This window comes from Odocoileus virginianus, chromosome 25 (assembly GCF_023699985.2).
Source record: "Odocoileus virginianus isolate 20LAN1187 ecotype Illinois chromosome 25, Ovbor_1.2, whole genome shotgun sequence".
Classification (NCBI taxonomy): domain Eukaryota; kingdom Metazoa; phylum Chordata; class Mammalia; order Artiodactyla; family Cervidae; genus Odocoileus; species Odocoileus virginianus.
In genome coordinates, this window is record NC_069698.1 from 19046417 (window position 1) to 19074181 (window position 27765).

Consider the following 27765-nt stretch of genomic DNA (forward strand, 5'->3'; position numbering starts at 1 on the left):
TACAGCAAATTCAAATCCACTGCTTCAAGAAAATTCAATCTTTTTCTCCAAAGTTCTATCTACATCCTCTACCTTTCTTCATGAATTATAATGTACTTAGTTGCTGAGGTTTAAAAAAATTTCAGGATCATCAGAAAAGGGAACAGGCTAAGGCTACTTTCTAACCTGAAAGCCCTTAACCATTCCACTACATTTAGGAATTGTTTCAGCTTTTAGTGTAATATTCAGTCCCTTTTGTATCTGTAGCAACCCGAACCCCACAACAACTAAACTCTTTGATTAGTTTCCCCATCCACACTCTCCTATTAATGCCACTGGACAGTTATGAGAACCAAATAATAAAATGAAGAAGTCCTCTACAAATATCAGTATTACCCTATTCTATCCTTTAACACCAGCTGAAAGCACCCCCTCTGTGAAGCCTTCTCAGATGCACTATCTGTAATGTCTCCTTCTGAACTCACAGCGTTACCTGTGCCTCCTGTCACAGCACTGAGGCGTATGAACGATCTACTCCATCAGAGGAAATGGCTTTAGTAGAGTGTATAAGAAATTAAGCACATTTAAAATACTTATTTCATCTTCGAATTTTTCTTATCATGTATTCTTAGGTTGACCATGAATATGAAATTGAGGAAGTTCTAAGATAACTGGCTGAACTTACCTGTATTTTAAACTTTCTGTAAGAGTCTCTCAGTTTTTGGTGAAAAGTGAAAGTGTCAGTCACTCAGTCATGTCCTATTCTCTGCAACCCCATGGACTGTAGCCCTCGCTCCTTTGTCCATTGGATTTTCTAGGCAAGAATACTGGAGTGGGTTGCCATTCCCTTCTCCAGAGAACTTCCTGAACCAGGGATTGAACCCAGGTCTTCTGCACTGCAGGCAGATTCTTTACCACTTGAGATGAGAATCATTTGTTTAAAACATATAGAGAGAAATGTTTATTTTTAGAAAAGTTTTACAGGTGATTCTGATACACTTCAAATATTAAGTGCAAAATTTGTACTCTACAGCATAGATTTTTTCCCCCCATTTTTTGGTGGCATGAGAGGTTAACTTTGATGATGCATTTAAATGACATCTCACTATTTAATAATGAAGCTATTAATGTAGTTAGCTAAAAAGAACCTAAAAAAGTCCTCTGATACAATGCTTTATATCATGGGAATATGATACCAAACTTTGTATCAGGGGAATATGATCACTACATGGTCATACATCTAATGAGTGATGCAATAATAAATATGACAAATGAATAAATGTATAAAAAATTAAAATACATTATTTAATGGATGCCTCCTTATGTATTTAAAAGTAACCCACATAAAGATTCAGTTAAATGGAGCTATCTAAAATGTAAGGTAGCTTTATCTTTCCTATCTTTGTATTTAAAGTTCTGTTAATATTTGAGGAGAAAAAGTAAAAAGATCTGTATGATCTACTTTCATGTCTATATAAGAATCTTACGTAGAAACACACTTGCCAGTAGCCCATGAAAAACTTGCTTCAGAACTATTTTTAAAAACAGGTAATGGGTTTTTACTCTTATTTTAAATAAACACTTAAAAAATTAGTCCTTAGGTTTCAAAAATGCCTCAGAATTCATTGTTCCTTTTCATCTAAACATCACACTTAAAACTATCAACTGTATTTCTCTTTGACAGTGAATTAGGTATTACCTATAGTCACACAAAGATCATTTGCAAATTAGTTAATATTATATAAACAGGATTTAGACTAATGTTAAAACTGACAGGCTTATTTTAAGAAAAGAGATAACAGTTTCTTACAGAAGCAAGTTGTTCCCACATTAAACTTTATGTAACACTAAATTGGCTTTTTAATCTCTTTTTTTTTTTCCGTTATTTTCATTTATGTATAAGCTTTGTGTCTTGGGAGTTTAAGGTTAGAGGGAGGGGAGTATATAATATATGGAGAAAGTGGCCTTAAAATCTTTCTTTACTTCAATTACATGATCAAATAAATTTTATAAGAGATGCAAGTTTCAGTGAACTGTCATTTAAATTTAACTTAAAATGAAGGGATAAATATATATGATTTACCTCATCTTTAATGATTTTCATGAAAGGAAATATGACTCTCACATTAGTTGCTGTTCTTAAGAGCTGGTAGCACTGATCTACAAAAACTTGTTTTGAAGGATTAGACTTTAGTTGAAGTTTACTCCATATGAAAATCAACTCCCTGTAAATGAGAAAAAAGAAATATCAAAAATACAGTTTATTCAAATACAGATATTAGCTGTCTTTCCTTGATTCTGTAGTGCCCTGGCTGGGATGTATACAAAGTGGATGTAAAAGGATATTAAGTTAACTCCAAGCTACTTCCGAAGCTACCTGTTTGGGACTAACAGAAGCTGGGGGAAAAGGAGAGATCAGGAATTACGACTTGCAATGGTACAGAATGTATCCCAATCATATGCCAACAAACCTAAGGCATCTCTAGTACTTGATCAAAACACATTCTAATTTCAATGTACCAATATTAATGAGATTACTTAAAAAAATAACTTTGACCTTTAAATTAATATCCACCTGCAAATTTAGAAATCAATGTTGTACTTTCTGCAAAGAAGAAATGGTTCATACTCTTAAATCTATGAAGATACCATTACACATTAAAAGTGTTAAGTATATTATAGCACTGACTCTGAAATTTTATGTTTTACACCATCTACTCTTCCATTACAGTGTAGTACTTTTAAACGAACAAGCTATGGACCATTTAAAATATTTCACAAGTAGATTCTTTTCTAAAATATGGAGGGCAGAGGAATCTGGTGTGCTGCAGTCCATGGGGTCACAAAGAGTTGTACATGACTAAGTGACTGGACGACAACAACAGAAGTAAGCAATGTGTTTTGAGGCAAAGGAAACTGTAAGGTACCATTGTAATGTTTGGATATTACATTTCAGCAAATTAGAATTCCTTGAAAAGTGTCATAAAAGTTACATAAAGCATCATAGTCCAAAAAGTATTAAAATAATTGATGAAAATATATATTTTTAAAAAGCAATATACTGATTATGTACTTTGAGTGAAGCACATAAAGCTATTACATCTAAGGACAGTTTGACTACTATCATGAAGGTGCACATACTCTATTTAGAGAGACAACCTAGAAAACACAAAACAGAACGAGGGCAAGCAACACAAAGAGTGAAATCAGAGTTTCCCTCCATCTCACACTAGCTGGGTAGGTGTTTCTGTTTCAGTCCACGCTCACTTTTGCTTGCACACAGAATTCCTTTGGGAAGCTCATGAGGTTTCATACCATGCTCCCAAATCTCTAGCTCTGACTTCTCCAGTTTGCATAACTGGTTATTTCAATTTAGATTGGTTTCTATCACTTTAATCCATTTCAGTTCAGTTGCTCAGTCATGTTCAACTCTTTGCGACCCCATAGACTGCAGCACGCCAAGCCTCCCTGTCCCTCACCATCTCCCGGAATTTGCCCAAGTTCATCTCCATTGAATCGGTGATGCCACTAACCATCTCATCCTCTGTTGCCCAAAGACACTAAATATTCCTCTAACCTGTTTGTTTTTCATAGTCTCTGTATTTTTATTATACTTTTGCCCACAATGTTATCATTCTCAATGTTACCACCTTAGACCCTTTAATTTTCCATATGTACTTCTGTAGGGGTTGCTAAACTAATCTGCTACCAGTCTCCTAGATTATTTCATTTAGTACTTGCTCAGTATGCTTTATGGTATTAAAAGCAACAGAAACATGGGTTTTGGAGTCAGAAGGATCAGGATCTGAATCCTGGGCCTTCTTCTAGGTTGGTTTCCTCAGTGTCAGTTAATGTGCTTTATTCTTTTTTTGCTTGTTGATTGCTCTACTTGGAAAATAATTATTTCTAAGATGAGCTTATCTGCCAAAGTCCTTATCAAGTACCTCTTCATGAAAACTTTCATGAATACCCCAAACTAAAGTGATAATTATGTCAGAACAGATCTTATCTCTTATTGATTTCATGCCTTTCATGAAATTGCTTGTTTTATAAGGCCCGTTTCCTCACGTATTAATACACTGCAGATCTTCTCAATGACATACCATCTAGTGGAGCGAATGGGAAAGTACAGGGATTGAGAATAAATGCGACCTACTCAGGAGGCCAGGTCTCCATCAGGCATTGTGTACCAGCTGGGACGGTGCTACCCAGTTCACAGTGAACCAGCATTTTCTAAGAACAGCCCTAACACACACGACGGGAACCTCAGTGGCCATGCCTTCTATATGACCCTCGTCACTGTCCCTAAAATGTTAATCTAAGGATGGGAAACTGACCTCAGTTCAGTTAGAAACCCTGGAATGGTCTCAACTCTAAACTATGAAGCCTGGGGAGTGTTGGCATTCTTCTGATCTACAAAAAGAAAGACTGAAGCCAACTGGCAGATCAGAGATACTTTTAAAAAAACCCCAGCAATCTCAACATTCTTGTTAGCAGTTATTTTTGAGGACCACCCATATCTCTGCCCTTTATGTGGCTTGTGTAATATCCCAGTATCCATTCAATAAATACTACTTTTTTCCTGAACCAGTTAGACATAGAATGACATCACTTGCAAACTGACTAGAATAAATTCCAACTCCATTTTGTTATTATTAATAGCTGTGTGGCTTTTACCTCTTTTACCCAGAATTTTCTTACATATAAAAAGCATTAAGACAGATAAATGAAAACACCTAGGTAAAATGTCTAGTATATACTGATGTTTAATAAATTGCTTACTGATAGTCTTCTTTGTGAAGACCAGAGGGAAAGTTTAATGAAGCTTCTGTTTTCTTTTCTAAAAAGGGTCCTTACAAAAAACATAGCACTGGGACTTCCCTGATAGTCCAGTGGTGTAACAATCTGCCTTCCAATACAGGAGATGCAGGTTTGATCCCTGGTTGGAAACTAAGATCCCACATGCCTCAGGGCAACTAAACCCACTCAACGCAGCTAGAGGGCCCGCTGCTGCAGGCTAGAGAGCCCACACCCTTAAGAGCCCGCACACCACAGGTAGAAAAGCCGGCATGCCACAATGAAGAGTCCGCATACCTCAATGAAGACCCAAAGTGCAACAAATAAAAAACAAACAAAAAGCCTCACAGCACTGACTTGGTTGTACAAACACATTTCCCAGGTAGCTTACTGCTAATATAACCATCAAGTTATCTAATTGCAGAGACTATAAAATGATTTACAGCCACCCTTACCACACAGATTTTTTTCATACTATACCCATTTTATAGTAAGTAATATTTAATAGCAGAGGCTGCTTAGGTTTGAATCTTGGCTTCCTTTAGCAATTGCCCCATGAGATTGCTGGAGTAAATGAGATAATAAATATAAAAAGCACAGACTAATGAAAGCACTCAGCCAATATAAGCAGCTGTTATTATTATTATTGATGGTGAGAGAACTAGATTAGTAGCTTGTTTCATTGGCTTGAGACAGAGTAAAACTGGACTGTACATCAAGTTTCGTCCTCAGAAAGGGGAGATGAAGAACAAGCTGAAGACCAAGATCAAACAGACAACACAGACCTTGTAAGCTGGAAGAATCCTGTGAAAACCACCTTTTAGAATAAAGAAGACCCTAGCACTCAGAAATATAAAGGACGCAGGCAATCAGAACTCAGCCTACTCAGAAGGAAGGACAAAGAAGCAGGCTAAGGAGTCTTTTTCTGTTAGGCAGCTGAGAGGCACACACCCACCTTCTATTTTTAGAAGGTGACTGTGGCCTGGAGCAGGAAAGATAGGCTCTGTTCTATTTTTAAAGTTCCTCTCTAAAGTGTAGAAATGGTTAGCCAAGAGAAGAAGAAAATAAAATGTTTTCCTGGTCATTTTTTGGTTTGTTTATAGGTGATTCCAGTTTACTTTTGAGTATGTCAAAATGAAAGACTAAAGACAGTCTTAAACAGCTTAATAAAGCCAGGGGTAGAGAACACTCCTATCCCACAGAAAAGATAACATTAAAGGCCTATACATTGTTTCAGAATAACTATCTTATCAAGAAATGCTAGTACTTTGAAAACTACTTAGAAGTGTACGCCTTAACCACTGTCTCCTGATCCTCTTCTCTATTTGCAACTCCAATTTACATAGTACACTTTTGAATAAAAATTTGTATAAGCTAACTTATAGTCCCACAGAAGATAAGTCCACTAGTTTCTAGACCTAACTCTATTAATTAGCTTTTGACTCATCTCTGAATCTAAAGATTTTAATCTATAACATCTATATTAAATAAGTTTATCTTTACACCTCCTTCAAACTATTGTTTTAAGTATCTAAGAACTTAAAATTTGAACACATTCATTTAAAAATATTTATAGCCCATACCATTTCATATTATTTTGTTAGGTAAATGAGACCTAGTTTTCTCTCAAGAATTGGTGACATGTCAAAGTGGTAGTATTGTGTCTGTGTGTACTGAGGTAGGGGAGGCAAAAGTTATTCTTGATTTTATCTAATAGTAAAATACTCTCAAATTAAATTAAATACTCTTAAATTAAAATACTCTCAAACCACATTCTGAATTACATGATTACTTGGATCATGTAATTGGATGCTTCATATGTTCTAACAACTTTTTAATGGTTTTTTAAATGCTCAGAAAAACTAACAGTCACATAATACCATTTATATTAGCCCCCCACCCCACCCCCTAAATGAACTACTTAGCTATAAATCTAGCATAATATGTATGAGATCTACATGAGGAAAACTACAAAACTCTGATGAGTGAAATCAAAGGAGTAAATAAAGGAAGAGATAGTCCATGTTCATGGACAAGAAGACTCAATATTATCAAGTTATTAGTTCTTCTCAGCTTAATCTACAGATTCAACCCCAATCTAAATCCTGGCAGGTTATTTTATGGATATGGACAAACAGATTCTAAAGTTGTTATGGACAAACAAGAGACCCAGAATAGCGAATACTGAAAAAGAACAAAGTTGAAGGACTGATACTACCTAACTTCAGGACTTAATATAAACTAACATAATGAAGACAGTGTTGTACTGGTTTAAGACTAGACATATAGATCAATGGGAGAGAACAGAGAGCCTAGAAATAGATGTACATAAATACAGTCAATTGTTCTTTGACAAAGAAGCAAAGGCAATGCAATGGAGCAAATATCTTTTCAAGAAATGGTGCTCAAACAACTAGACATTCACATTTAAAAAAAGATGACTGTAACAGATCTTGTGTGTTAAGTGGCCCTCAGTCATATCTGACTCTATGCAACCCTATGGACTGTAGCCTGCTAGGCTCCTCTGTCCATGGGATTCTCCAGGCACAGACCTTAACACCCTTCACAAAAATTAACTAAAAATGGATCATGGTCTAAACAGAAAACACAGAAGACCTTGTGTATGGTGATGCCTTTTTAGATATAACACCAAAGACATGATCCATGAAAGGAAAAACTGACACGCTGGACTTCATTAAGATTGAAAACTTCTCTGTGAAAGACAGTATCAAGTCACAGACTGGAAGAAAATATCTGTAAAAGACTCATCCAACGGACGACTGTTATCAACAATATACAAAGAACTCTTAAAACTGGATAATAAGAACTCAAATAACCCAATTAAAAAATAGACTAAAGACCTTAACAGATACCTCACCAAAGAAGGTATACAGATGGCAAATAAACATGTGAAAGCGTGCTCCACATCATATGTCATCAGGGAAATGCAAACTACAACTAAATTAAAACAACAATGAGATACCACTACACACCTATTAATAATAGCTAAAATCTGGGATACTGAAAATAACAAATGCTGGTGAGGATGTAGAACAACAGGAACTCTCATCCATTATTGGTGGAAATGAAAAACAGTACAGACACTTTAGAAGCCAGTTGGGCAGTTCCTTACAAAACTAAATATACTCTTACCATAAGTTCCAGCAATCATGCTCCCTGGTATTTACCCAAAGGAGTTGAAAACTTATGTCCACACAAAAACCTGCACACAGAAGTTTATAGCAGCTTATTCATGATTGCCAAATCTTGGAGGCAACCAAGATGTTCTTTAGTAGATAACAGATATATATATTATAATATATACCACAGTTTATTATATAATATGTATATTATATATATTATAATATATATAATAAATATTCCAGACAATGGAATATTATTCAGCACTAAAAATAAATGAGCTATCAAGCTATGAAAAGACATGGAGGAAACTAAAATGCCTATTACTAACTGAAAGAAGCCAATCTGAAAATGCTGTATACTGTATGATTCCAACTATATGATACTCTGGAAAAGGCAAAACCATGAAGATAAGGGGCAGGGGTGGGAGGGAAGAGATGAATAGGTCGAGCAAAGAGGATTTTTAGGGCAGCAAAAATACTCTGTATGATATTATAATGATATATTTATGTTACACATTCATTATATGTTTGTCCAAATCCATAAAATAATTAACAGCAAGAGTGAACCCTAAACATAAACTGGACTTTGGGTGATTAATATATGTCAATGTAAGTTCATCTTTGGTTAAAAAAAAAAAATGTACCATTGTGGTGGGTGTTTTGATAATGGGGAAGGATATGCATTTGTGGAGACAAGGAGTATGTGGAAAATGTCTGTACTTCCCTCTCGATTTTGTTGTAAACCTAAAACTTCTCTGAAAAATAATCTCTTAAAATATTTACAAATAATACTCTAAATGTAGTGTAAAACATAATTATTTCATTATAACACATTTCCTAAATATTAACAGTTTATTACTGGCACATGATCATTTTCTTTTTTAACCCTTAGGTCTTAAAACCCATTGTTTCTTGCACAATAAATGTGTATGGGGGGGGGGAATGGCTTAACATTTTCACATAACTTTAAAAAAATAAGGTATAAATTCTGCTAAGGAATTCTCCTTCTGCATCCCATCTCACCATTTCTCATAATGTCTGCATTATGAACACTTACCAGATACAGTACATATCCCCATTCTGGAGCTGTGAAACAAGAAAGGATTCACAGAGTTGCAAGGCTAACATAGTCTTGCCTTCTTTTTCAGTGTTACAGATGATATCAATTCCACTCTTACAATCAGTTTTCAGTAAATGCTATAAGATGAAAAGAAAACTCAGTTCATATCATTAAAAATATCTAGAAAGATAGCTGTAATAAATGTTTAAGCATTCAGAAGTTTAGATTTCTAATTTTCTTCTACAGACAATGAATTATACAGAACTATATTTATGTTTTCCATAGTTTCACTATATAGCACCTACAGTTTATGATGACTACTTTTAACCTGAATGTCCATAGCTTGTAGGTATGTAGGGTCCATATTAGGAAAAGATTAATTCCTTCATCTTAAAAAAAGACCAAAGTAACAAACATTGGAATTTAATTTCTTAGTATTTTAATTAAGATGCAAAATCCTGATGCTTCTCAGTTTTTATTTAATCTGTCACACCAGAAACTCGCTCAACATGAATAATGCTTATCAACAAAAATTTTAATTTCATCATTTGTTAATATGAGCTAATTCAATATGAACTTAAAGAAAGGTGTCAAAGGGAATACATCTAGATAATCTAATCTTATGGCCTTTGATAGTACCGTAAAAGGAATTTACCAAAAATGGGCTACATATTTTTTGATAAGTTTAATAGGCAAACATAATCTCAAATAATACCTCCCGGAATAGGTGATCTTCTACAGGTGACATAAACAGACAGGTGAAGAGTGCTTGATGGAAGTACAAGTCTTTACTAATTTCTGGGTGATTTATACAACATTTAATAAGAGCCATTGCTTCAGGTATGCGTTCACAAGCAATTAGGTATCTGGCACGTAGTTCAAAGAATAGTGGATTTTCAGAACTTAAATATTTGTTCACTATATTAAAAAGAAAACAGACTCTTATTACTCTCAAGAAAAGACTGTCTCAAACATTTTTCTTTGACACTTCAGCACTAACACGTAGTATCTAATTAAATCAACTATTTAATTAAATAGCATTTTCCTTATTAGGAGTTTGTGAAAAGAATATATCAGTTAAATGATCAGAAAAATGGCAATAAAAAAGACAACAAAACTGTGCCCAAGAAATATTTGCTGATTCTTTCTCAATCTAAAGAAAGAAACAAAATTTAAAAAAATAAATAAATAACAACATGAAATACTCTTTTTTTGTTGTTCTCTAATGTTAAAATATGTTTCAAATGACACAGGATCTGGCATTTCTTTGTAGTCTAAGATTATGTACTTTGTCTTCTTACCATATTTTCATTACTGTAAGATTAGAAGGTTAAATCCTAATCTGTCATTAAAACCATATTACTTCAGATTAATTATAGAGAAATATAATCTGAATTAATGAAAAGTTCAGTCATAAAAGAAATACATTTTATTTTCTAACAAAAAAGTAATCTAAATGTAATGTCAAATAGGACTGCTTATTAATATATGTCCATTAATATATGCCCAAGGATAATTACTAAACTTAATACTTGTTTTCACACAATTTTAAAATATATAAACACCTTTACCTACATAAGTTTATTCAGACCTAACAACCACCTCATGACAGATATACTTGTTTTACAGATCACAAAACTGAGTCTCAGAGAGGTCAAATGACTTGCCCAAGGACAAAGAATTAATTAAATAAGTGGCAGAGCAGGAAATGGAACCCATATTTCATGATTTCAAATCCAAAAATGTTTTAGTTAATTATATATATTTAATCAATAGCTTCTGAAATGCCTATGAATAATGTTTTATCTGGGCTTCAGCATTTGCCTTGCAACTCTGTTTATGAGCAGCAGATACTGATTTGTATAGTTAATGCAAAAATTAACTTCAGACTGATCTTTACCCTAATGATCACAAGAGCTGAATCATCCACATTAATGAGCTTCTAGAGCAGCTTTTCCCAAAATGAAGAGTGCTAGGGTAAGTATAAGAGGTGTGTATGAAGGACTATACATAGTATGCGCTGTGCTGTGCTGTGTTTAGTCGCTCAGTCGTGTCTGACTCTTTGCAACCCCATGGATTATAGCCCACCAGGCTCCTCTGTCCATGGGAATTCTCCAGGCAAGAACACTGGAATGGGTTGCCATGCCCTCCTCCAGGGGATCTTCCCAACCCAGGGACTAAACCAGGTCTGCAGCATTGCAGGCAGATTCTTTACCATCTGAGTCACCAGGGAAGCCTATGAACTGTGTATATGAAGGCTGTCAGCCTCACACCAACCAACAACAGGTTTGTTCTAGCTCCTACTTAGAGAAACCTAAAAGTTATCTGAAAAATCCCAACTCTTCTCTCCTGTTCTCACTCCGAATGAATCTGTCTTTGCCTAGCTCCTGTCCCCTCTGGCCACATTCCCCAGCTTCCTTAGATTCATTCAATGCTGTTACCCCTGTCTTCCCTATATATGATGGTTCATAGTTCCCTCAATAATCCAACTCTTTCTCCTCGGATGTAACTACTGCCTGTCTTCAGTTTGTTTGTTTGTTTTTTAGTTCCTTTCTGAGAACTTCACATCAAGTGCTAATTCTCCTTTCTGTCCTTTATACAACGATACCACTGCCACATGTACCTTAGCTCTTTCCTTCTAGTCTTGTCCTATTTCCCATCTCATTCCACCACTCTGCATTATCTCTCCTGGTCTTATCTCTTTTTTCATCTTCTCTCCCATCTCTTCTTGTCCCCTGCGCTTGTATCTGGGGGTCAGTTTGCTCAGAATCACAGCCCCTTCCCCACTCAGTTCATCTCACAACCCACTCCCACCCCTTTACCTGGGACAAACAGAAAGATCCTAACACACTCAGGCAATTGGTGTTGTGCAATGTTTTCTCACCAGACCAATGTCTGGATGGTTCCAGCTGAGAGGTCTGTCTTTTCAACCTTTGGCCATGTTATAACTGCACTCCATATGCTCTCCATGCTCTCCAGTGTCCAGACTTTTGTGCTTATTCTAAGTTCTGGGGACCCAAATGTTCTGGGGCTCAGAAATAATATGGCAAGTGTATATATATATATATTTTTTTTTGAATAATTAATTAGAAATAGTTGACAGAGCTTCCTGCCTTCAAAAGGAGATTTTGGCTTATAGGAATCTAGATTAAAGAGAAAGTGATGTCAAAAAGATATGCAGGTGGTAAGGGGATGAGGCAAAACTCCTACTGATGAAGGAAGTTTGGGAAATACTGCTCTAGAGTATTTGGAACTGAAATTTACTTACTCATTTAATTAGTCATACATGCACTTATGCATTCATGTGGTCATTCATTCAATAAACAAGTACGATAGTGAGCACTTACTACTCTGTACCAGGCACTGGGCTAGGTGTAGAATATGTTAGTGTTTATCAAAACAAAGCTAAAGGAGTTCCACCCTTCAAAGAGTTTCCTGTATAAGGGAGATTCCATGTGCTTAAGCAGGGTGCTGTTTTTTTTTTTTTTTAAGGGTGTTCCTACTTAAATAGATTTTAAAAACATAACTGAAGTGACAAATACAAACTCTTTGTAAACAAGTAGCATCTGGATACTAAATATGTTAACAGTCTGAATTCCCACTTTAATAGGAAATTACTAGAGATAGTTTTACCTAATCTTATGTCAAATCACTCTTGGACTGGGTTAATATAGCAAATCAAACACACTTCATGTGAAAATACATTACTCTTATTCAGTATTGTGAAATAAAAAACACTAATACTGCTCTAGTTAGAAAATGAAATTGTGTTTGTTTCTCACAAATGTAGGTTTAGATTTGAGTCTCCTGTAGTACCTATCTCCTGAGATGCTGGCTGGGCTTTTAGAACAGCTTGCAACACAGGATCTTCCCATGGGCCACCATCTCTAATGATTCGAGTCACCAGTTCCAGATTCACATTTCCATATCTGCGGAGGTGATTCTGGCATTCCTAGGAGAGAAAAATCATTTTGGCTTTGTGAATTTAAAGGGGTTAAAACTAAACTTGATCATCATTTGTCAATAAAATGACTGATGGTCAATGAGGCAGCTGTTAAAACTATGAAAGAGAAAGGGTTGCTTTAGTAACCTAATTAGGGTGTCAAAACCCCATTAGTACACAAATAGGCTTTAATGCCAAAGGTTACAGTTTGGACATAATTGGACTTAGAAAATCCCATTATAGCAGGAATAAAGTGTAACCTAAGGAAAAAACGTAAGGGATGCATCATTCCTAGGAAAAGAACCGGGTTGCAAAAATATTAAATGTGTATGTTCAGTTATGTGAGGGCTCATTAAGTTTCCATTAACAATGGCAGGCCTGACAATAAGAAGGGAATAAAGAGGTCCCTGTCCAATGCAGACTCTGGCTGGCAGTAGGTACAGGTCCTTGTCCCTGATCCCAGATGTAGAATCTTAGATGTGGCAGAGGCTGGAAGATGGAGATTCCATTCCACATTGTTGTATAGGTAGATTTATAGTCTTGAGATGAGAAATGAAAGGCTGAAGGAATGAACCTAGCCTATAATATGAAGACTTTGCATTAGATTTAAGATAAAGATACTATTGATAAGTTGGGCATTAACTGATCATTTGTCTATGCATTTGTGGGGGTTACAAAAGATATTTGAAATGTTTTATAGACTGGTGATTAAAATATGAGTTATATAACATAAGTTTGTAAACAATGTTAAGATAACTTGGTTCACTTAGATTTACATGATTTAATCATTTGATTATGCATCTTAGATTCATTATGTACTTTATTAGAGGTTTTTTAAAATGTTTCATGGAATTTGATAATTTAAAAAGATTAACTGAAGACCTTAGTGAAGGTATAGATAGATTTATTTTTTAATGAGTAAATTGAACTTAAGGCCTTAAGAAAAAACTAGATACTGACATTGGCAATGCTAAAAACTGGAATAGAATGCACATTACTTAAAACACAAACAACTGTCAAAATTTTTTTCTGTGCTCAAAAAATCCCTCAGACATGAAAAACTTAGTTATAAAGCGAAGCTTCGGGATAAAACCATATATATTTACAAATTTTACTTAATCATTAGACTACATATTCAAAGTGGCAATTAACATTTCGCTTTTATTAAATTGTCATGTTCTTTCATTATTTCAGTAGTCCGAAGTGACATCTTTATGCCACTTTTCATTCATTGTTAAAATACATGAAAAAGGTTTTGTCTTTTAAGAGAACAAGGCAATATAGAAGAAATCAAGTTTCAAGATAAAGAACCATTCAAAGAAGTATCATTAAGTCAAAACATGAAAATAACTTCTATAAGTTATTTCTGGAATTACCAAATTAAAATAAGAAGGCAAGCAAACAAAAACCCTATATAAGCAGTGGGCAAGTTACTTAACCTTTCTGCTTTTTCAGTTAACTCCTCTACAAAATGGATACTAAAAACACCTACTTCATAGGATTGTTGTGAGGATTAAACAACACATAGTACTGAAAAGTGCTTGGGACAATGCCTGGCACATAACAAATACTAATAAATGCAAGCTACTTTTTTTCTAGTATTTTTAAAGATTCTGAATAAATATTTAATTTTAGGACACCCAACTGCTTAGCGTAAAATTAATTTCTATATTTCCATGTGTCAGCATGTTATAGCACTCATAAAAATAAGGTATAAGGTTATTGATCAGCCGTGATTTTTTTAACACATGGAACACAGTAATGATCTGGGCAATGACTTCACGGATAAAAATTATAATCAGTTTCAAACCTCAAGGTAAACAAATTCCTAAATTATTCTAGACATACATATTGTTGCCCATACAAATTAAGCTACTGTAAGCTGGCTTTTGGTCCAAAGCACAAGAAATAAAGTGAGCTGGATGCCAGCCTATGAATCACTGGTGAGGCTTTCACTCTGCTGCAGAACTCTTGGTGAGGCACCAGTAATACAGCACTTAGCACTGTGGCACCTAAAACAGGACTTGGGCCTAAAATCAAAAGATGATGAAACACATCTACTGCTTATATCTTAAACTTGGCAGAAAATAAGAAACACTTGGAGGTCCTGTTAAATGGTGATTCCCAGACCCCAATTCAAACCTACTAATTATTAAACCTACTATTTAATTATTATAATTCAAAGTTTCTAAGAGAAAACCCTAATAATCTGTATGTTTAACAATAGCTACCCCTCAGTCAGTTCTGGCATATGTTTTGATTGTATCTCCTACATTTAAAGTGCACTGTCATAAATGTTTATACTATAAAGTATATAGTTGTACTCCTTCCTACCAATCCTTCTATTAAAATTAGTAAATTGCTTAAGTTCATTTTCTAAGATAAAATTACATTTAAGTGAAAGTTTTGTTTTTTGGTGCATGCACTCCTTGAGTCAAATACAACATATTTTGGAGACCGCTTCTATGGGGATGTAAGTCTGGATAGGAAATAGAGATGAAATAAAGATTTCACTTTGGTCTATTTAATAAGAAACAGAATGAAAGAAAAGTTTTAAGTGTCTTTTGGCTCATTTTTCCTTAAATAGTATGGTGGCTTTTTTGAATGGTTTTCAATTTAAAAGCTCTCAAGTGAAAAAGGAAATACTTAAATCACTCTAGATTTACAACTTATCTCTTCTAGAGTATATTTACATTGCATTTTTTAGGAGGTTTATTTAATTAAAAACTTGGACCTATATATTAACTTAATCCTTTCTTTACCCACTGCATTGTGCTAAATATATTTCCCTTGGAAACTTACATTCAGCCTTGTGTCTATGCCAAAGTAGAGAGAGAACATAACTTCCTCACTCTTCTTTTATAATCTGTTTAGTTCCAGAAGACTTTTCTTTCCCAAACTTGCTGCCACTTTAGAGTTGGCCACCACAACATGTCTCTGTAGCTGCAGGTCAGTGTTCTGGCCATTACACAAACTTAATCTGAATCCTTTCGTTTATCGTAGCATAAAAGTTCTTAATACCCAAACTTCATATTTAAGGACCTCTGAATTTACCGACCTAACTGATTCACCTATTAACGAACACCACGACTCCTCTTCTCCAGCCTGGTTTTTAATGTCTCCTAAACTTATCTCGTACTTTCTTGCCTATGCCTTTTCTCCTACCACTCTCTCCTACAACTTTCTCCTGTCTTCCCACTGAGAAGCCTCCACTAGCTACCTCAATCCATAATAATTCTCCAGCAGTATTGAAAATCTGTACAACTGCACTCTTCTGGTTGGTACTCATTACATAGGAGAAAGGCCCTGCATTACTGACTAGGTGTTGCCATCTTACTACTTTAGGTAGTTAAAAGTTTCTTCAGTCAGAAAAGGAAAGGTATACCAGAGAAGACATATTCTTAAATAATAAATAACTTTTTAAATCAAATCAGGATTTCATAGAAATCTGTGAAAGCAGAAGCACTATGAAATGTCTTATTTTGAATGAAATCAGATTCTAGAATAAAAGTATAAAATACCACATCAAATTCATTCATAAGCAAGATATTGCAGCAGATGAAAGCAAAAATATAAAAGGTATTCAATGTGGTTGATTTATAAAAACAAAGAATTTATAAAAACAAAGACTTTAAACTACAGCAAAATCTTTATAACATTTTGAAATGAGAATGATCATATCTTTTATCATTATATTTTCATTAACTGTGGTAAAGTACTTCAAAGGGGGTAAAATTCAAAGATGTTATGCAGTTTTCTTTTACAAAAACAGTTCTCACAAATTTGCTGTTCTTTTCTGTGATAGGTTTCTGAGAAGTATTTATCTGATGTTTTTGAAAAACTTAGCATTCTGAGTTTTCTAATATATAAAGAATAGTATACAGTGAGAAAGTTATGACTCTGTAAAAGAAAGTTCTTAGGAGATGATCATTTAAAATAGATGTTTGGATGTATTTACATCATTACATGACTGTTGTTGCCCCAAATCAATACCAACTATAAGCTTGTATCTATGCCATAATTAGAATTTTCTGTTTAAAACACCCTTCATTTGGAGCATTTTAATGAGTTTTCAGTTAATTTGTTAAAAAATGGTTACTGTTCAAGAAAACAGTGATTTCAGAAACAAATTTAGTCAAATTGAAAAAAATTTGCAAATTGCAAATTTTTTATTAAAAATTTTTCAATAATACCTTAAAATTTAAAAAAAATAAAGCACATTCAGTCATACTGGTGTCATTAAAGTTTTACGCTGTTAAAATGGTATTTTACTACATATTTTTGTTGTTTAGTTGCTAAAATCATGTCCAACTCTTTTGCGACCTCATGAACCATAGCCCATGAGGCTTCTCTGTCCATGGGATTTCCTAGGCAAGAACTTTGAGGTGGGTTGTCATTTCCTCCTCCAAGGGGTCATCCTGACCCAGGGATGAACCCATGTTTCCTGTATTGGCAGGCAGATTTTTTTTTACCACCAAGCCACCTGGGAGTCCATATAGTATTAGTGAAAGTGAAAGTGTCCATCACTCAGTCGTGTCCCATTCTTTGTGACCCCACGGACTGTAGCCCACCAGGCTCCTCGCTCCACAGGATTCCCCAGACAAGAATACAGGAGTGGGTTGCCATTCCCTTCTCCAGGTGATCTTCGGGACCAGGGATCGAACCTGGGTCTTCCACATTCCAGGTAGATTCTTTTTTTTTTAATTTTTTTTTTTTTTCCATTTACTTTTATTAGTTGGAGGCTAATTACTTTACATCATTACAGTAGTTTTTGTCATACATTGAAATGAATTAGCCATGGATTTACATGTGTTCCCCATCCCGGTCCCCCCTCCCACCTCCCTCTCCACCCGATCCCTCTGGGTCTTCCCAGTGCACCAGGCCCGAGCACTTGTCTCATGCACCCAACCTGGGCTGGTGATCTGTTTCACCCTAGATAATATACATGTTTCAATGCTGTTCTCTTGAAACATCCCACCCTCGCCTTCTCCAGGTAGATTCTTTACCATCTGAGCCACGGGGAATAATTCCAAATACTATAGTATTAGTACATGTACATAAAATAACAACTATACACATATTGGGAATATATGTTCAAACGTTAAAAAAAAAGTCTGAATGGGTATGATATCAGAAGTCTAAGGATTCCTAGTTTGAGGTGTTATTTATTTTTAATCTGTGTTTGGTATCAGTTATAAAACTCATCTTCTTCTACTGATCCTAATGGCTTGGCAGTTTTCTTCAACATCTCCTGGTCTGCTGCTTCCTTGCCATTCCTACAGTTTGCACTCTAGTCGATGCCTTCATCTGCTATTAGTCAGCTAAGGTTTCTTATTTCTCCCTCTCCCCATTAGGGTGGTCTTGAAAAGGCTTTAAAATGTTAAGACCATGAAGCATTTAAGATAGAAGTATAAATAAAAACATTTCTTTAAACCTATTCTTTTGACCCATACATTATTTCAAACACATGGTTGCATCATTTAGTAGATTAGGGAACACTAGAAAGAAGGCTGAGTTGAGAATAGGAGTCTATAAACCTCAACTCATTTGAGCTTAATTTTCTGATCCATAAAATAAGGAATTATTGGATTAAATTTCTAAGGTGAGTCTCATCTTAAAATTATAAAAAATTCATTACTGCATATAAATTATCCATATTTCATTTTCAAAATAACTAGAAATCATGTACTAATAAGTGAACTATTGGGGCTTTTGAAAAAATAAAAATATTTATGAGTTATGGTTTCCTATTTAATAAACCTGATTACATTTTTATACATTTAAAATTTTTAGGTAACAATGTAAATGTTACTTAGTTTTTCTCTGAAGGGGAAATCAATCATAAATAAAGCCACCAACTCAGAGTAAAATCAGATTTCAGAATTAATTGGTAGTTGCCATGATAATGGGCTTCCCTTGTGGCTCAGATGGTAAAGAATCCACCTGCAATATGGGAGACCTGGGTTTGATCCGTGGGTTGGGAAGATCTTCTGGAGAAGGGCATGGCAACCCACTCCAGTGTTCTTGCCTGGAGAATCCCCATGAACACAGGAACCTGGCGGCTGTATGTAGTCCCTGGGGTCACAAAGAGCAGGACATGACCGAGCAACCACACACAGCACAGCACAGCACTTTCAATTTAAAGAGAAAATTTAATTTCTGGATATCTTATTAAGAAACATTTACTTCTAATTTAGTTTAAAATTATTTTTATATAGAAAGTCTGAAGATTACAAAGAAATATATTTCTATGTGTGCTATCTGAGCATGAAAGCACAACCTACCCAACTATCAATAATTTAAAATAAGTAATGAAATGATATGGCCATCAGAGAAGTGCTATTGTTACAGCTCTAACCTGTAAGATAGACCCTGAAGCAGAATTAAGGTAGCTGCAAGCTTTACTTGAGCACAGGTTACCAGGCAAACTAAATATAAAATATGACTCTGTGAATAGGTCAGTCAGGAGAATAGGTCACAATATGGGTTATGCTACAAATTGACAAGTTACTTAAGCTCCAATAAATATTGTTGAATGAATGAATAAAATTTCTCAGGTCTTTGGTTTAATCATTTATTTAGAAATATTTTATCTGGGAAAATATATATTACTTCAAGTATTAGTATGTTCAGATAATATGGGAACAAACTTTTGAAACTGCTTCTCACAGAATGCCTTGCTCTTAAGCTGGTATTTGTTGTTCAGTCGCTCAGCTGTGTCTGACTTGTTGCAATCCCATGGACTGCAGGGACAGGCTTCACTATCCTTCACCATCTTCCAGAGTTTGCTCAAACTCATGTCCATTGCATGGAGTCAGTGATGCCATTCAAATATCTCGTCCTCCGTCATACCCTTCTCCTCCTGCATTCAATCTTTCCCGGCATCAGGTTCTTTTCCAATAAGTTGGCTCTTTGCATCAGGTGGTCAAAATATTGGAGCTTCAGCATCAAGCCTTCCAATGAATAATCAGGGTTGATTTCCTTTATGATTGACTGGTTTGATCTCCTTGCAGTCCAAGAGACTCTCAGGGGTCTTCTCCAACACCACAGTTTGAGAAAGTATCAATTCTTCGGCACTGAGCATTCTTTATGGTCCAGCTCTCACATCCATACGTGACTACTGGAAAAACCATAGCTTTGACTAGATGGACCTTTGTCGGCAATGTCTCTGCTTTTTAATACGCTGTCTAGGTTTGTCATAGCTTTTCTTTCAAGGAGCAAGTGTCTTTTAATTTTATGCCTGCAGTGATTTTGGAGCCCAAGAAAATAAAGTCTCTCCCTGTTTCCATTGTTTCCCCATCTATTTACCATGAAGTGATAGGACCAGATGCCATAATCTTAGTTATTTGAGTGCTGAGTTTTAAGCCAGCTTTTACACTCTTCTCTTTTACTTTCATCAAGAGGCTCTTTAGTTCCTCTTCACTTTGTGCCATAAGGGTGGTGTCATCTGCACATCTGAGGTTATTAATATTTCTCCCTACAATCTTGATTTCAGCTTGTGCTTCACCAGTCCAGCATTTCGCATGATGTTCTCTGCATATAAGTTAAATAAGCAGGGTGACTATATATACAGCCTTGACCTACTCCTTTCCCAATTTGGAACCAGTCTATTGTTACATGTCTGGTTCTAACTCTTGCTTCTTGACCTGCATACAGATTTCTTAGGAGGCAGGTAAGGTGGTCTGGTATTTCCATCTCTTTAAGAATTTTCCACAGTTTGTTGTGATCCACACAGTCAAAGGCTTTAGTGTAGTCAGTGAAGCATAAGTAGATATTTTTCGGGAATTCTCTTGCTTTTTCTATGATCCAACGGATTTGATCTCTGGTTTCTCTGCCTTTTCTAAATCCAACTTATACATCTGGAATTTCTCAGTTCACATACTGTTGAAGCCTTGCTCGGAGTTATATTTAAAAACCTTTTAACCAGAGCTACAAAGGTTGTTTTGAATACCAAGATGAGAAATTTGCCAAATCATTTGGGAAATTTATTCCATGTAGTCTAGGGAGGGGACATGATCCAGGTTTTGAGAAGGTTTTAGTGAAATGTCAGTAGTTCTAAACATATTCCTATTAGCTAAAATAATAAAATCTGGGAGACACACTGGTCTTATGAAGATGATGAATGTATACTCTCACTTCTTTCTGTGTGTGTGTTAGTTGCTCAGTCATGTCCAACTCTTTGTGATCCCATGCACTGTAGCCTGCCAGGCTCCTCTGTGCATGGAATTCTCCAGGCAAGAATACTGGAGTGGGTTGCCATTCCTTTCTCCAGGGGATCTTCCTAAGCCAGGGATCGAACCCTGGTCTCCTGCATTGCAGGCAGATGCTTTGCCATCTGAGCCACCCAGGGAAGCCACTCTAACTTCTCGGGGGAGATCAACACTTGCCCCAGTAAAACAGGGTGGACATAACAAGCTATTTAAATTCCTCTCTTGTGGCTGGTTCTTTTACTTCTGATTATTTTTTGCTCTTCAAGATGCTATTGCAGTAAGATAGCCTTGGGCCTCCTCCTGTTTGGGAGTTTCTGTCCCCTATTTCCTCCCTCCTCCTTTCCCTACTCACATCAAAGAAGGTCAAACAGATGGGAAAATAGGGTGGAGTATCAAGAAAAAAAAATCTTAACTAAGGCCAACTTCTGTGCTCAGTCGCTCAATTGTGTCAGACTCTTTATAATCCTATGGACTGTAACCAGCGAGGCTCGTCTGTCCATGTGATTCTCCACACAAGATACCAGAGTGGGTTGCCATTTCCTCCTCCCGGGGACCTTCCCTGACCCTGGGATAGAGCCCTGCATCTCTACAGAGCTCTAGCCGTAATGCTTTTAGATTACAGGTTTTTGTTGACTACTCCAGGGTCAATCTCTTCCCCCTCCCCAAATTAAACAACTGAACAAAAATCTATAAACATTTATTTTTCTCTTGATTAATAAAATGATACATGATCTTGACTTAAAAAGAAACAAATTAGGGAGATACACATAAAAACCCATAAATCTACCATTATTGGGCATCATTCAGTTCAGTTCAGTTCAATTGTTCAGTTGTGTCCAACTCTTTACAATCCAATGGACTGCAGCATGCCAGGCTTCTCTGTCCATCACCAACTCCCGAGCTTGCTCAGACTCATGTCCATTGAGTCAGTGATGCCATCCAACCGTCTCATCCTCTGTTTTTACCTTCTCCTCCTGCCTTCAATCTTTCTCAGGACCAGGGTCTTTTCCAATGAGTTGGCTCTTGGAATCAGCTGGCCAAAGTACTGGAGCTTCAGTTTCAGCATCAGTCCTTCCAAGGAATATTCAGGACGTATTTCCTTTAGGACTGACTAGTTGGATCTCCTTGCAGTCCAAGGGACTCTCGAGAGTCTTCTCCAACACCACAGTTCAAAAGCATCAATTCTTTGGCACTAGCTTTATGGTCCAACTCTCACATCCCTATATGACTACTGGAAAAACCACAGCTTTGACTACATGGACCTTTGTTGGTAAAGTAATGTCTCTGCTTTTGGGCATCATTAGTACTTGGATATTCCAAAGATCTTTAAAACTCTTGTGTCTAGAATGGAACTTACCTTCGTTCTAGATCCTCCTCTTCCCCACATGATCAATGCTCAGTTAGTGAATAGCACTACTCTACGTGGTTATTTCAAAGAAGGAAACAGCAACCCATTCCATTATTCTTGCCTGGAGAATCCCATGGACAGAGAAGCCTGGTGGGCTATGGTCCACAGGGTTGCAAAGGGTTGGACAGGACTGAAGTCACTTAGCACATACATCGTTACTTCAGCTTAAATGCCCAAGAATATACTTGATTCCTCCTTATTTTCCTTACTTCCATCCAATCAGTACTATAATCTGAGATCTTAGTTGTTGATTATTGTGTGTGTACTTTTATTTAAAACTTAGAGTTTCTTTTCTCAGAATCACTTTTCTGATATTAATAGGATTTTCATAACAACATATTAACAATAAGTGTGCTTACTTTTTACTTATTTCTTCAGATCAGTCCTATTTTTTTTTCCTATAACCACTGTGTAAATTCTTTACTTTGATCACTTCTAAATCAGCTGGTTTCTTTCTTTTGTTTTCCTGATAAAAGATATGTAGCTGGTTTGTCTTCTAAATATCTGGACTATTTATTTCTGTTGCCCTCTCTCATAAACTATAGGGCTTGGCATCTGTATTATTAAATAATATTTTCTCCCTTTAAAAACTCCAGATATTATTTGTTCTGGCATTTGTTACAATGAAGAAGTTCACTGCAGACCTGATTTTATTCCTTTGTGAGAATCCTAGTTTTTCTATGAGCCCTGCATCTGTAGGAGTTTTTTTTATCCTAAAAACAAAGACTGTAATAAGATATGGCTATATGTAACCATGAATTGAAAATTAATTTTTAAAAATTATTTACTTCATTGGTTTGGTTTTTCTTAGAGCTAATCTGCTGATGATAGCCTTCACTATACTTTTAATTTAGTGGTTTCCTCTCCATACAGTATTTTACTTCCATACATTCTTGAGGTTGTCCTTTCTTTTAAATTTCACTTCAGTTTCATGGAAGATACTTGAGACTCAACCACAGCAAGAACATAACTGATCCTTAAAACAAACACAAAAACCACCTTTTATCTTACCATGTAACTGATGGTAATTCATGCTATGTAGTCTCTTTATTCATCTCTACCTACAGTACTTACAACAGAGAGCTGTTTTACTAATGGATAAATAAGTCTCTCTCAAATTTTTCAAGTCCAAACAGAAGGTAAAAGTTTCTAAGTATGATTTGTTGAGTAATGGCCTGTGAGGCAGTAAATTACGAGGAAGCTACTGCTGGAACTGTACAGCTGAGCTATTCAGAAAACTTTCTTACCTCTGGGTATTGGGACAGGCTGCATTTAGTTTGGGTCACACCATCATTCTCTCAATGAAAGGAACGCTCTCATGCAGAGCCATACATGCCATTTTTAATGTAGGTTTAACAGTCACACCACAATCTGTTCTGCTGGCTCTGCTGCACACCTAGGGTGTTTTCAGGAAGCACCGGCCAGAATGAGACTGGCCACATACCAAAGGCCCCACTATCCGCTGTTTCCCCTGGCCTCAACCATCACAGCTGGTGGGGGAGCCACGCATTACTGCACAGCACTGGACAGTTCTCTCTTTCATCTCCGTCTCTCATTTCCCTATTTAACCACATTCAATCAACTGCCTATTTTATAGCGTTCACAAGGAATTTTTTTCCAAATTTTACATTATTTTTGTCATTTCATTGGGAGTCTATTAAATTAACAGATTTTGGAGACCAAGTGTATGAATTCAATTACAAGCCTATGGAAAGCTCACCAACGAACAGATTAAAAATAATAATAATGAAGTTGGTGCATCACACAAGAAATGTGTCATCTTCTTATGCTGAGGTAAAGAAAAATTACCAGAAGCCAAGTACCAAGAAAGCAAGCTTTTAGGAGCCAGCACAGATCCTCCTCAACTTACAATGGGGTTAAGGCCCAATAAACCACTGTAAGATGAAAATAGCGTTAAGTCAAAAATGCATTTAATACATCTAACCTCCCAAACATCATAGCTTAGCCAAGCCTGCCTTAAAAATGCTCAGAACACTTATACTGGGCTTGTAGTTGGGAAAAGTCATCTATCACAAAGCCTATTTTATAATAAAATGTTGAACACCTCATGTAATTTATTGATCATATTGAAAGTGAAAAACAGAATGGCTCTCTGGGTACAGAATGGTTTTAAGTGTACTGGTTGTCTACTCTCAGGGTGGCATGGCCAATTGGAGCTACTGGGAGCTTCTGCCGCCGCCCAGCATCATCAGACAGCACCATATGGCATATCATTAGCCAGGAAGAGATCAAATTTCAAAATGTGAAGTACACTTTCTACTGAACGGTATGCTTTCACACCATCGTAAAGCTGAAAACTCCTAAGCTGAACCACTGTAAGTTGTGGACAATCTGTATATGGAACATCTTGCTCTAAGAATGAAGTTTCCTCTTAGAATAAAGCACAGAGAAAAATATAGTCAATGGATAAGAAGAATAAGTAATTTCTACCTAAACAACTCAAGGTTTAGGAAATCTGAAATTCACAGAAGAAAAGAATGAGCTTAAGAGGTAGGTTTTGATTTCATCGTGAAAAACAGAAATCCAAATAATATGACTTCATGAGTTCACATACTTCACCAGACAGGCTATAGGCCTCCCTTAGGCCTTAAACCTGGTCATTTTTCTTAAGAACAATGCCAAACGGAGGACCCTATACAGCAAATACAATTACTGTTCCCACTTTACAATGAAACTGACACCGTCGCCCAAGATGACAAAGCGGCAAATCAGGAAATGGGAAGGAAGTGGGTGGGGAAGAGAATGAACAATTAACTCAAATCTGCCAAGAATGTTAGTCCCTTGCTAATTCAAAGTGATCTAGGGACCAGCACCATCAGCATCACCTCAGAGCTTGTTAGAAATGCAGATTCTCAGGTCCCAACCCAGAACTACTGAATCGTTAACTTGGATTTTAACTAAATTCCCATGTGATCTTTATGTACCCTAAAGTATGAGCAGCACTGTGTTTGTCCTACTTCTTGTAGAGAAGAAAGAGCGTGATCTTAGCTGGTATGAACCTGTATGAAAGATGGATAGAAATGTACCACTTGGGAACTAGGACTTGCACTAGTAGAAAGTACTAAAAAAAAAATTCAAAAGGTGACACTGGGTTTGTCATTGGATTATCAAAGGTTGGTCTAAAGCCTGGAGAATTCACAAGCTTACAAGTGTGAGTTTTTAAAAAAGTATACATGATGGACTACATGTTGGCCTTTCTTGAGTCCCTTAGGGCACAGGGCTGGGGAAGCACCAGCAACAGTGGTTCAGTTAGGAAATGAAGACTATTCTCCAGATAAAGCTAAAATGGGAACAAAAGTTGAAATTTCTCCAAAGAGGCAGGAATTAGAGGCTTAGGAAAATTTAGAGTAGGAATCGGCCACAATATCACAAGTAGCAGAAATGCAGGGATTGAAAACAAACAGGAGAAGGGGTGGGTTTTAGAATTTGTTAAGGAAATAGAAAACAGTGCAAACCTATTGAGGTTGAAGAACTCTCTCTATTGAGGAATTAATTATTTAGATAACTGAATGGAAACTCTGTTGACAAAGTGAAAAAAGGATATACCCTTCACAAATATTATGATTTCACACATTTAAAACAGAAGTCAAATACTGTCTCTCATCAACTCTAAAAACACTTCAGTATTTCCCACTGAAGTCATTTGTCACTTTCTAAAATACTTGCAATTTACAAAGGTTTGACTTCTTGTCTTTCTGTCTCTAAACTAGAATTAAAGTCCACAATAGCAAGGTTTTTCTGGTTTTGCTTATTACAGTTTTTTTTTACAGAGCTTAGTGCATAGCACACAGTGGGACCTAAATAAATATTTACTGAAGCAAAAAGTCATGAATAGATTGCTAAGGACACAAGTGTCAAAGGAAAAATGGAATAGAAAATTATTTTAAAATACCTGAATATAGACTCTAGTTAGAATGCAATTTCCATGAGAACAGGCATTTTTACCTCTTTTGCTGAATGTAAGGATGGATACAATAGAAAGTTCAATATAATGTAACTGATTCCAAGGTGTGTTTTTTTCATATTTTTATAACACTGAAATCTGTTTTACAATACTATCTGAATCCATGTCAGCCTGGCAATGGTTATTATGTAGTTGTCATTCTGAATGCAAGGACATTAAAGACAGCATGAAACCTTACCAAATGGTTTACTGGTGATGGTATAGGTATCATTTAGGATAATTAATCTAACTTAATACCCCTGAAGCAGGAGTCAAAAGGTGACTAAGCAGGAACTTATTTTAAGTCGTTTTAAGCTTTTAAAAACCCAGTACAAATGACTTTTAGTTCTTTTATTATTTTAGGAAATGCTACATCACCATCACTTTCAATGCCACTGAACACAAAATAGTGTAGAAAAACAGATACTGATGACTGGAGAGGAAAAGCAATTCTAGAGTCAGATTCTGAGTGTGAAGAAGTTTTAGATATACCTTAGCCAATTAAGTTTGCTTATAGTTTTCCTATTTTAGGACTTCCCTGATAGCTCAGTTGGTAAAGAATCTGCCTGCAATGCAGGAGACCCCAGTTCAATTCCTGGGTTGGGAAGACCTGCTGGAGAAGGGATAGGCCACCCACTCCAGTATTCTTGGGCTTCCCTGGTGCCTCAGCTGGGAAAGAATCCACCTAAAATGTGGGACACCTGGGTTTGATCCCTCGGTTGGGAAGATCCTCTGGAGAAGGGAAAGGCTACCCACTCCAGCATCCTGGCCTGAAGAATTCCATGGACTATATGTCAATGGGGTCGCAAAGAGTCGGACACAACTAAGCGACTTTCACTTCACTTCCTATTTTATGTATGTACCAGAATGATCAATCATAAAAATCTGTTTTAACTCAATCTAAAACCCTTTAAGTAAACATGAAATAAAAACTATAGGGGAGAGAAAGCATTGCACAACTTCTCTGTGACTCTGATGATTTCCTTCCTCAATGTAGAGTGCAATATGTTGTCTGAACAATTATACCCCTAGGGGGAGCTCAAAGTCCATCTTCCTTTATGTGTGTGCGCTCAGTCACTCAGTTGTGTCCAACTCTGCGACCCCGTGGGCTATAGCCCACCAGGCTTCTCTGACCACTGGATTTCCCAGGCAAGAATACTGGAGTGGCTTGCCATTTCCTTGTCCAGGGGATCTTCCCAATTCAGGGATCAAACCTGTGTCTCCTGCATTAGCAGGAGGATTCTTTACCACTGCGCCACCT

The 27765-nt window shown here is 36.2% G+C and overlaps 1 protein-coding gene and 1 long non-coding RNA gene across 3 annotated transcripts in view; one reads left to right on the top strand and one right to left on the bottom strand.

The window, feature by feature from the left end:
• The window catches only part of LOC110135486 (uncharacterized), an 86792-nt gene that overhangs the window by 12231 nt on the left and 46796 nt on the right, over nucleotides 1-27765 (top strand). The gene's annotated exons all lie outside the window — the stretch shown is intronic.
• Nucleotides 1-27765, bottom strand: part of ZNF654 (zinc finger protein 654) — an 89402-nt gene that overhangs the window by 7210 nt on the left and 54427 nt on the right. For both annotated transcript variants that reach the window (XM_020890540.2, XM_020890539.2), the window contains exons 4-7: nucleotides 12796-12931; nucleotides 9695-9897; nucleotides 8977-9116; nucleotides 2063-2204 (exon numbers count right to left, since the gene is read on the bottom strand). In XM_020890540.2, the coding sequence (XP_020746199.2) occupies nucleotides 2063-2204; nucleotides 8977-9116; nucleotides 9695-9897; nucleotides 12796-12931 (621 nt within the window). The remainder of the gene's footprint in view (nucleotides 1-2062; nucleotides 2205-8976; nucleotides 9117-9694; nucleotides 9898-12795; nucleotides 12932-27765) is intronic.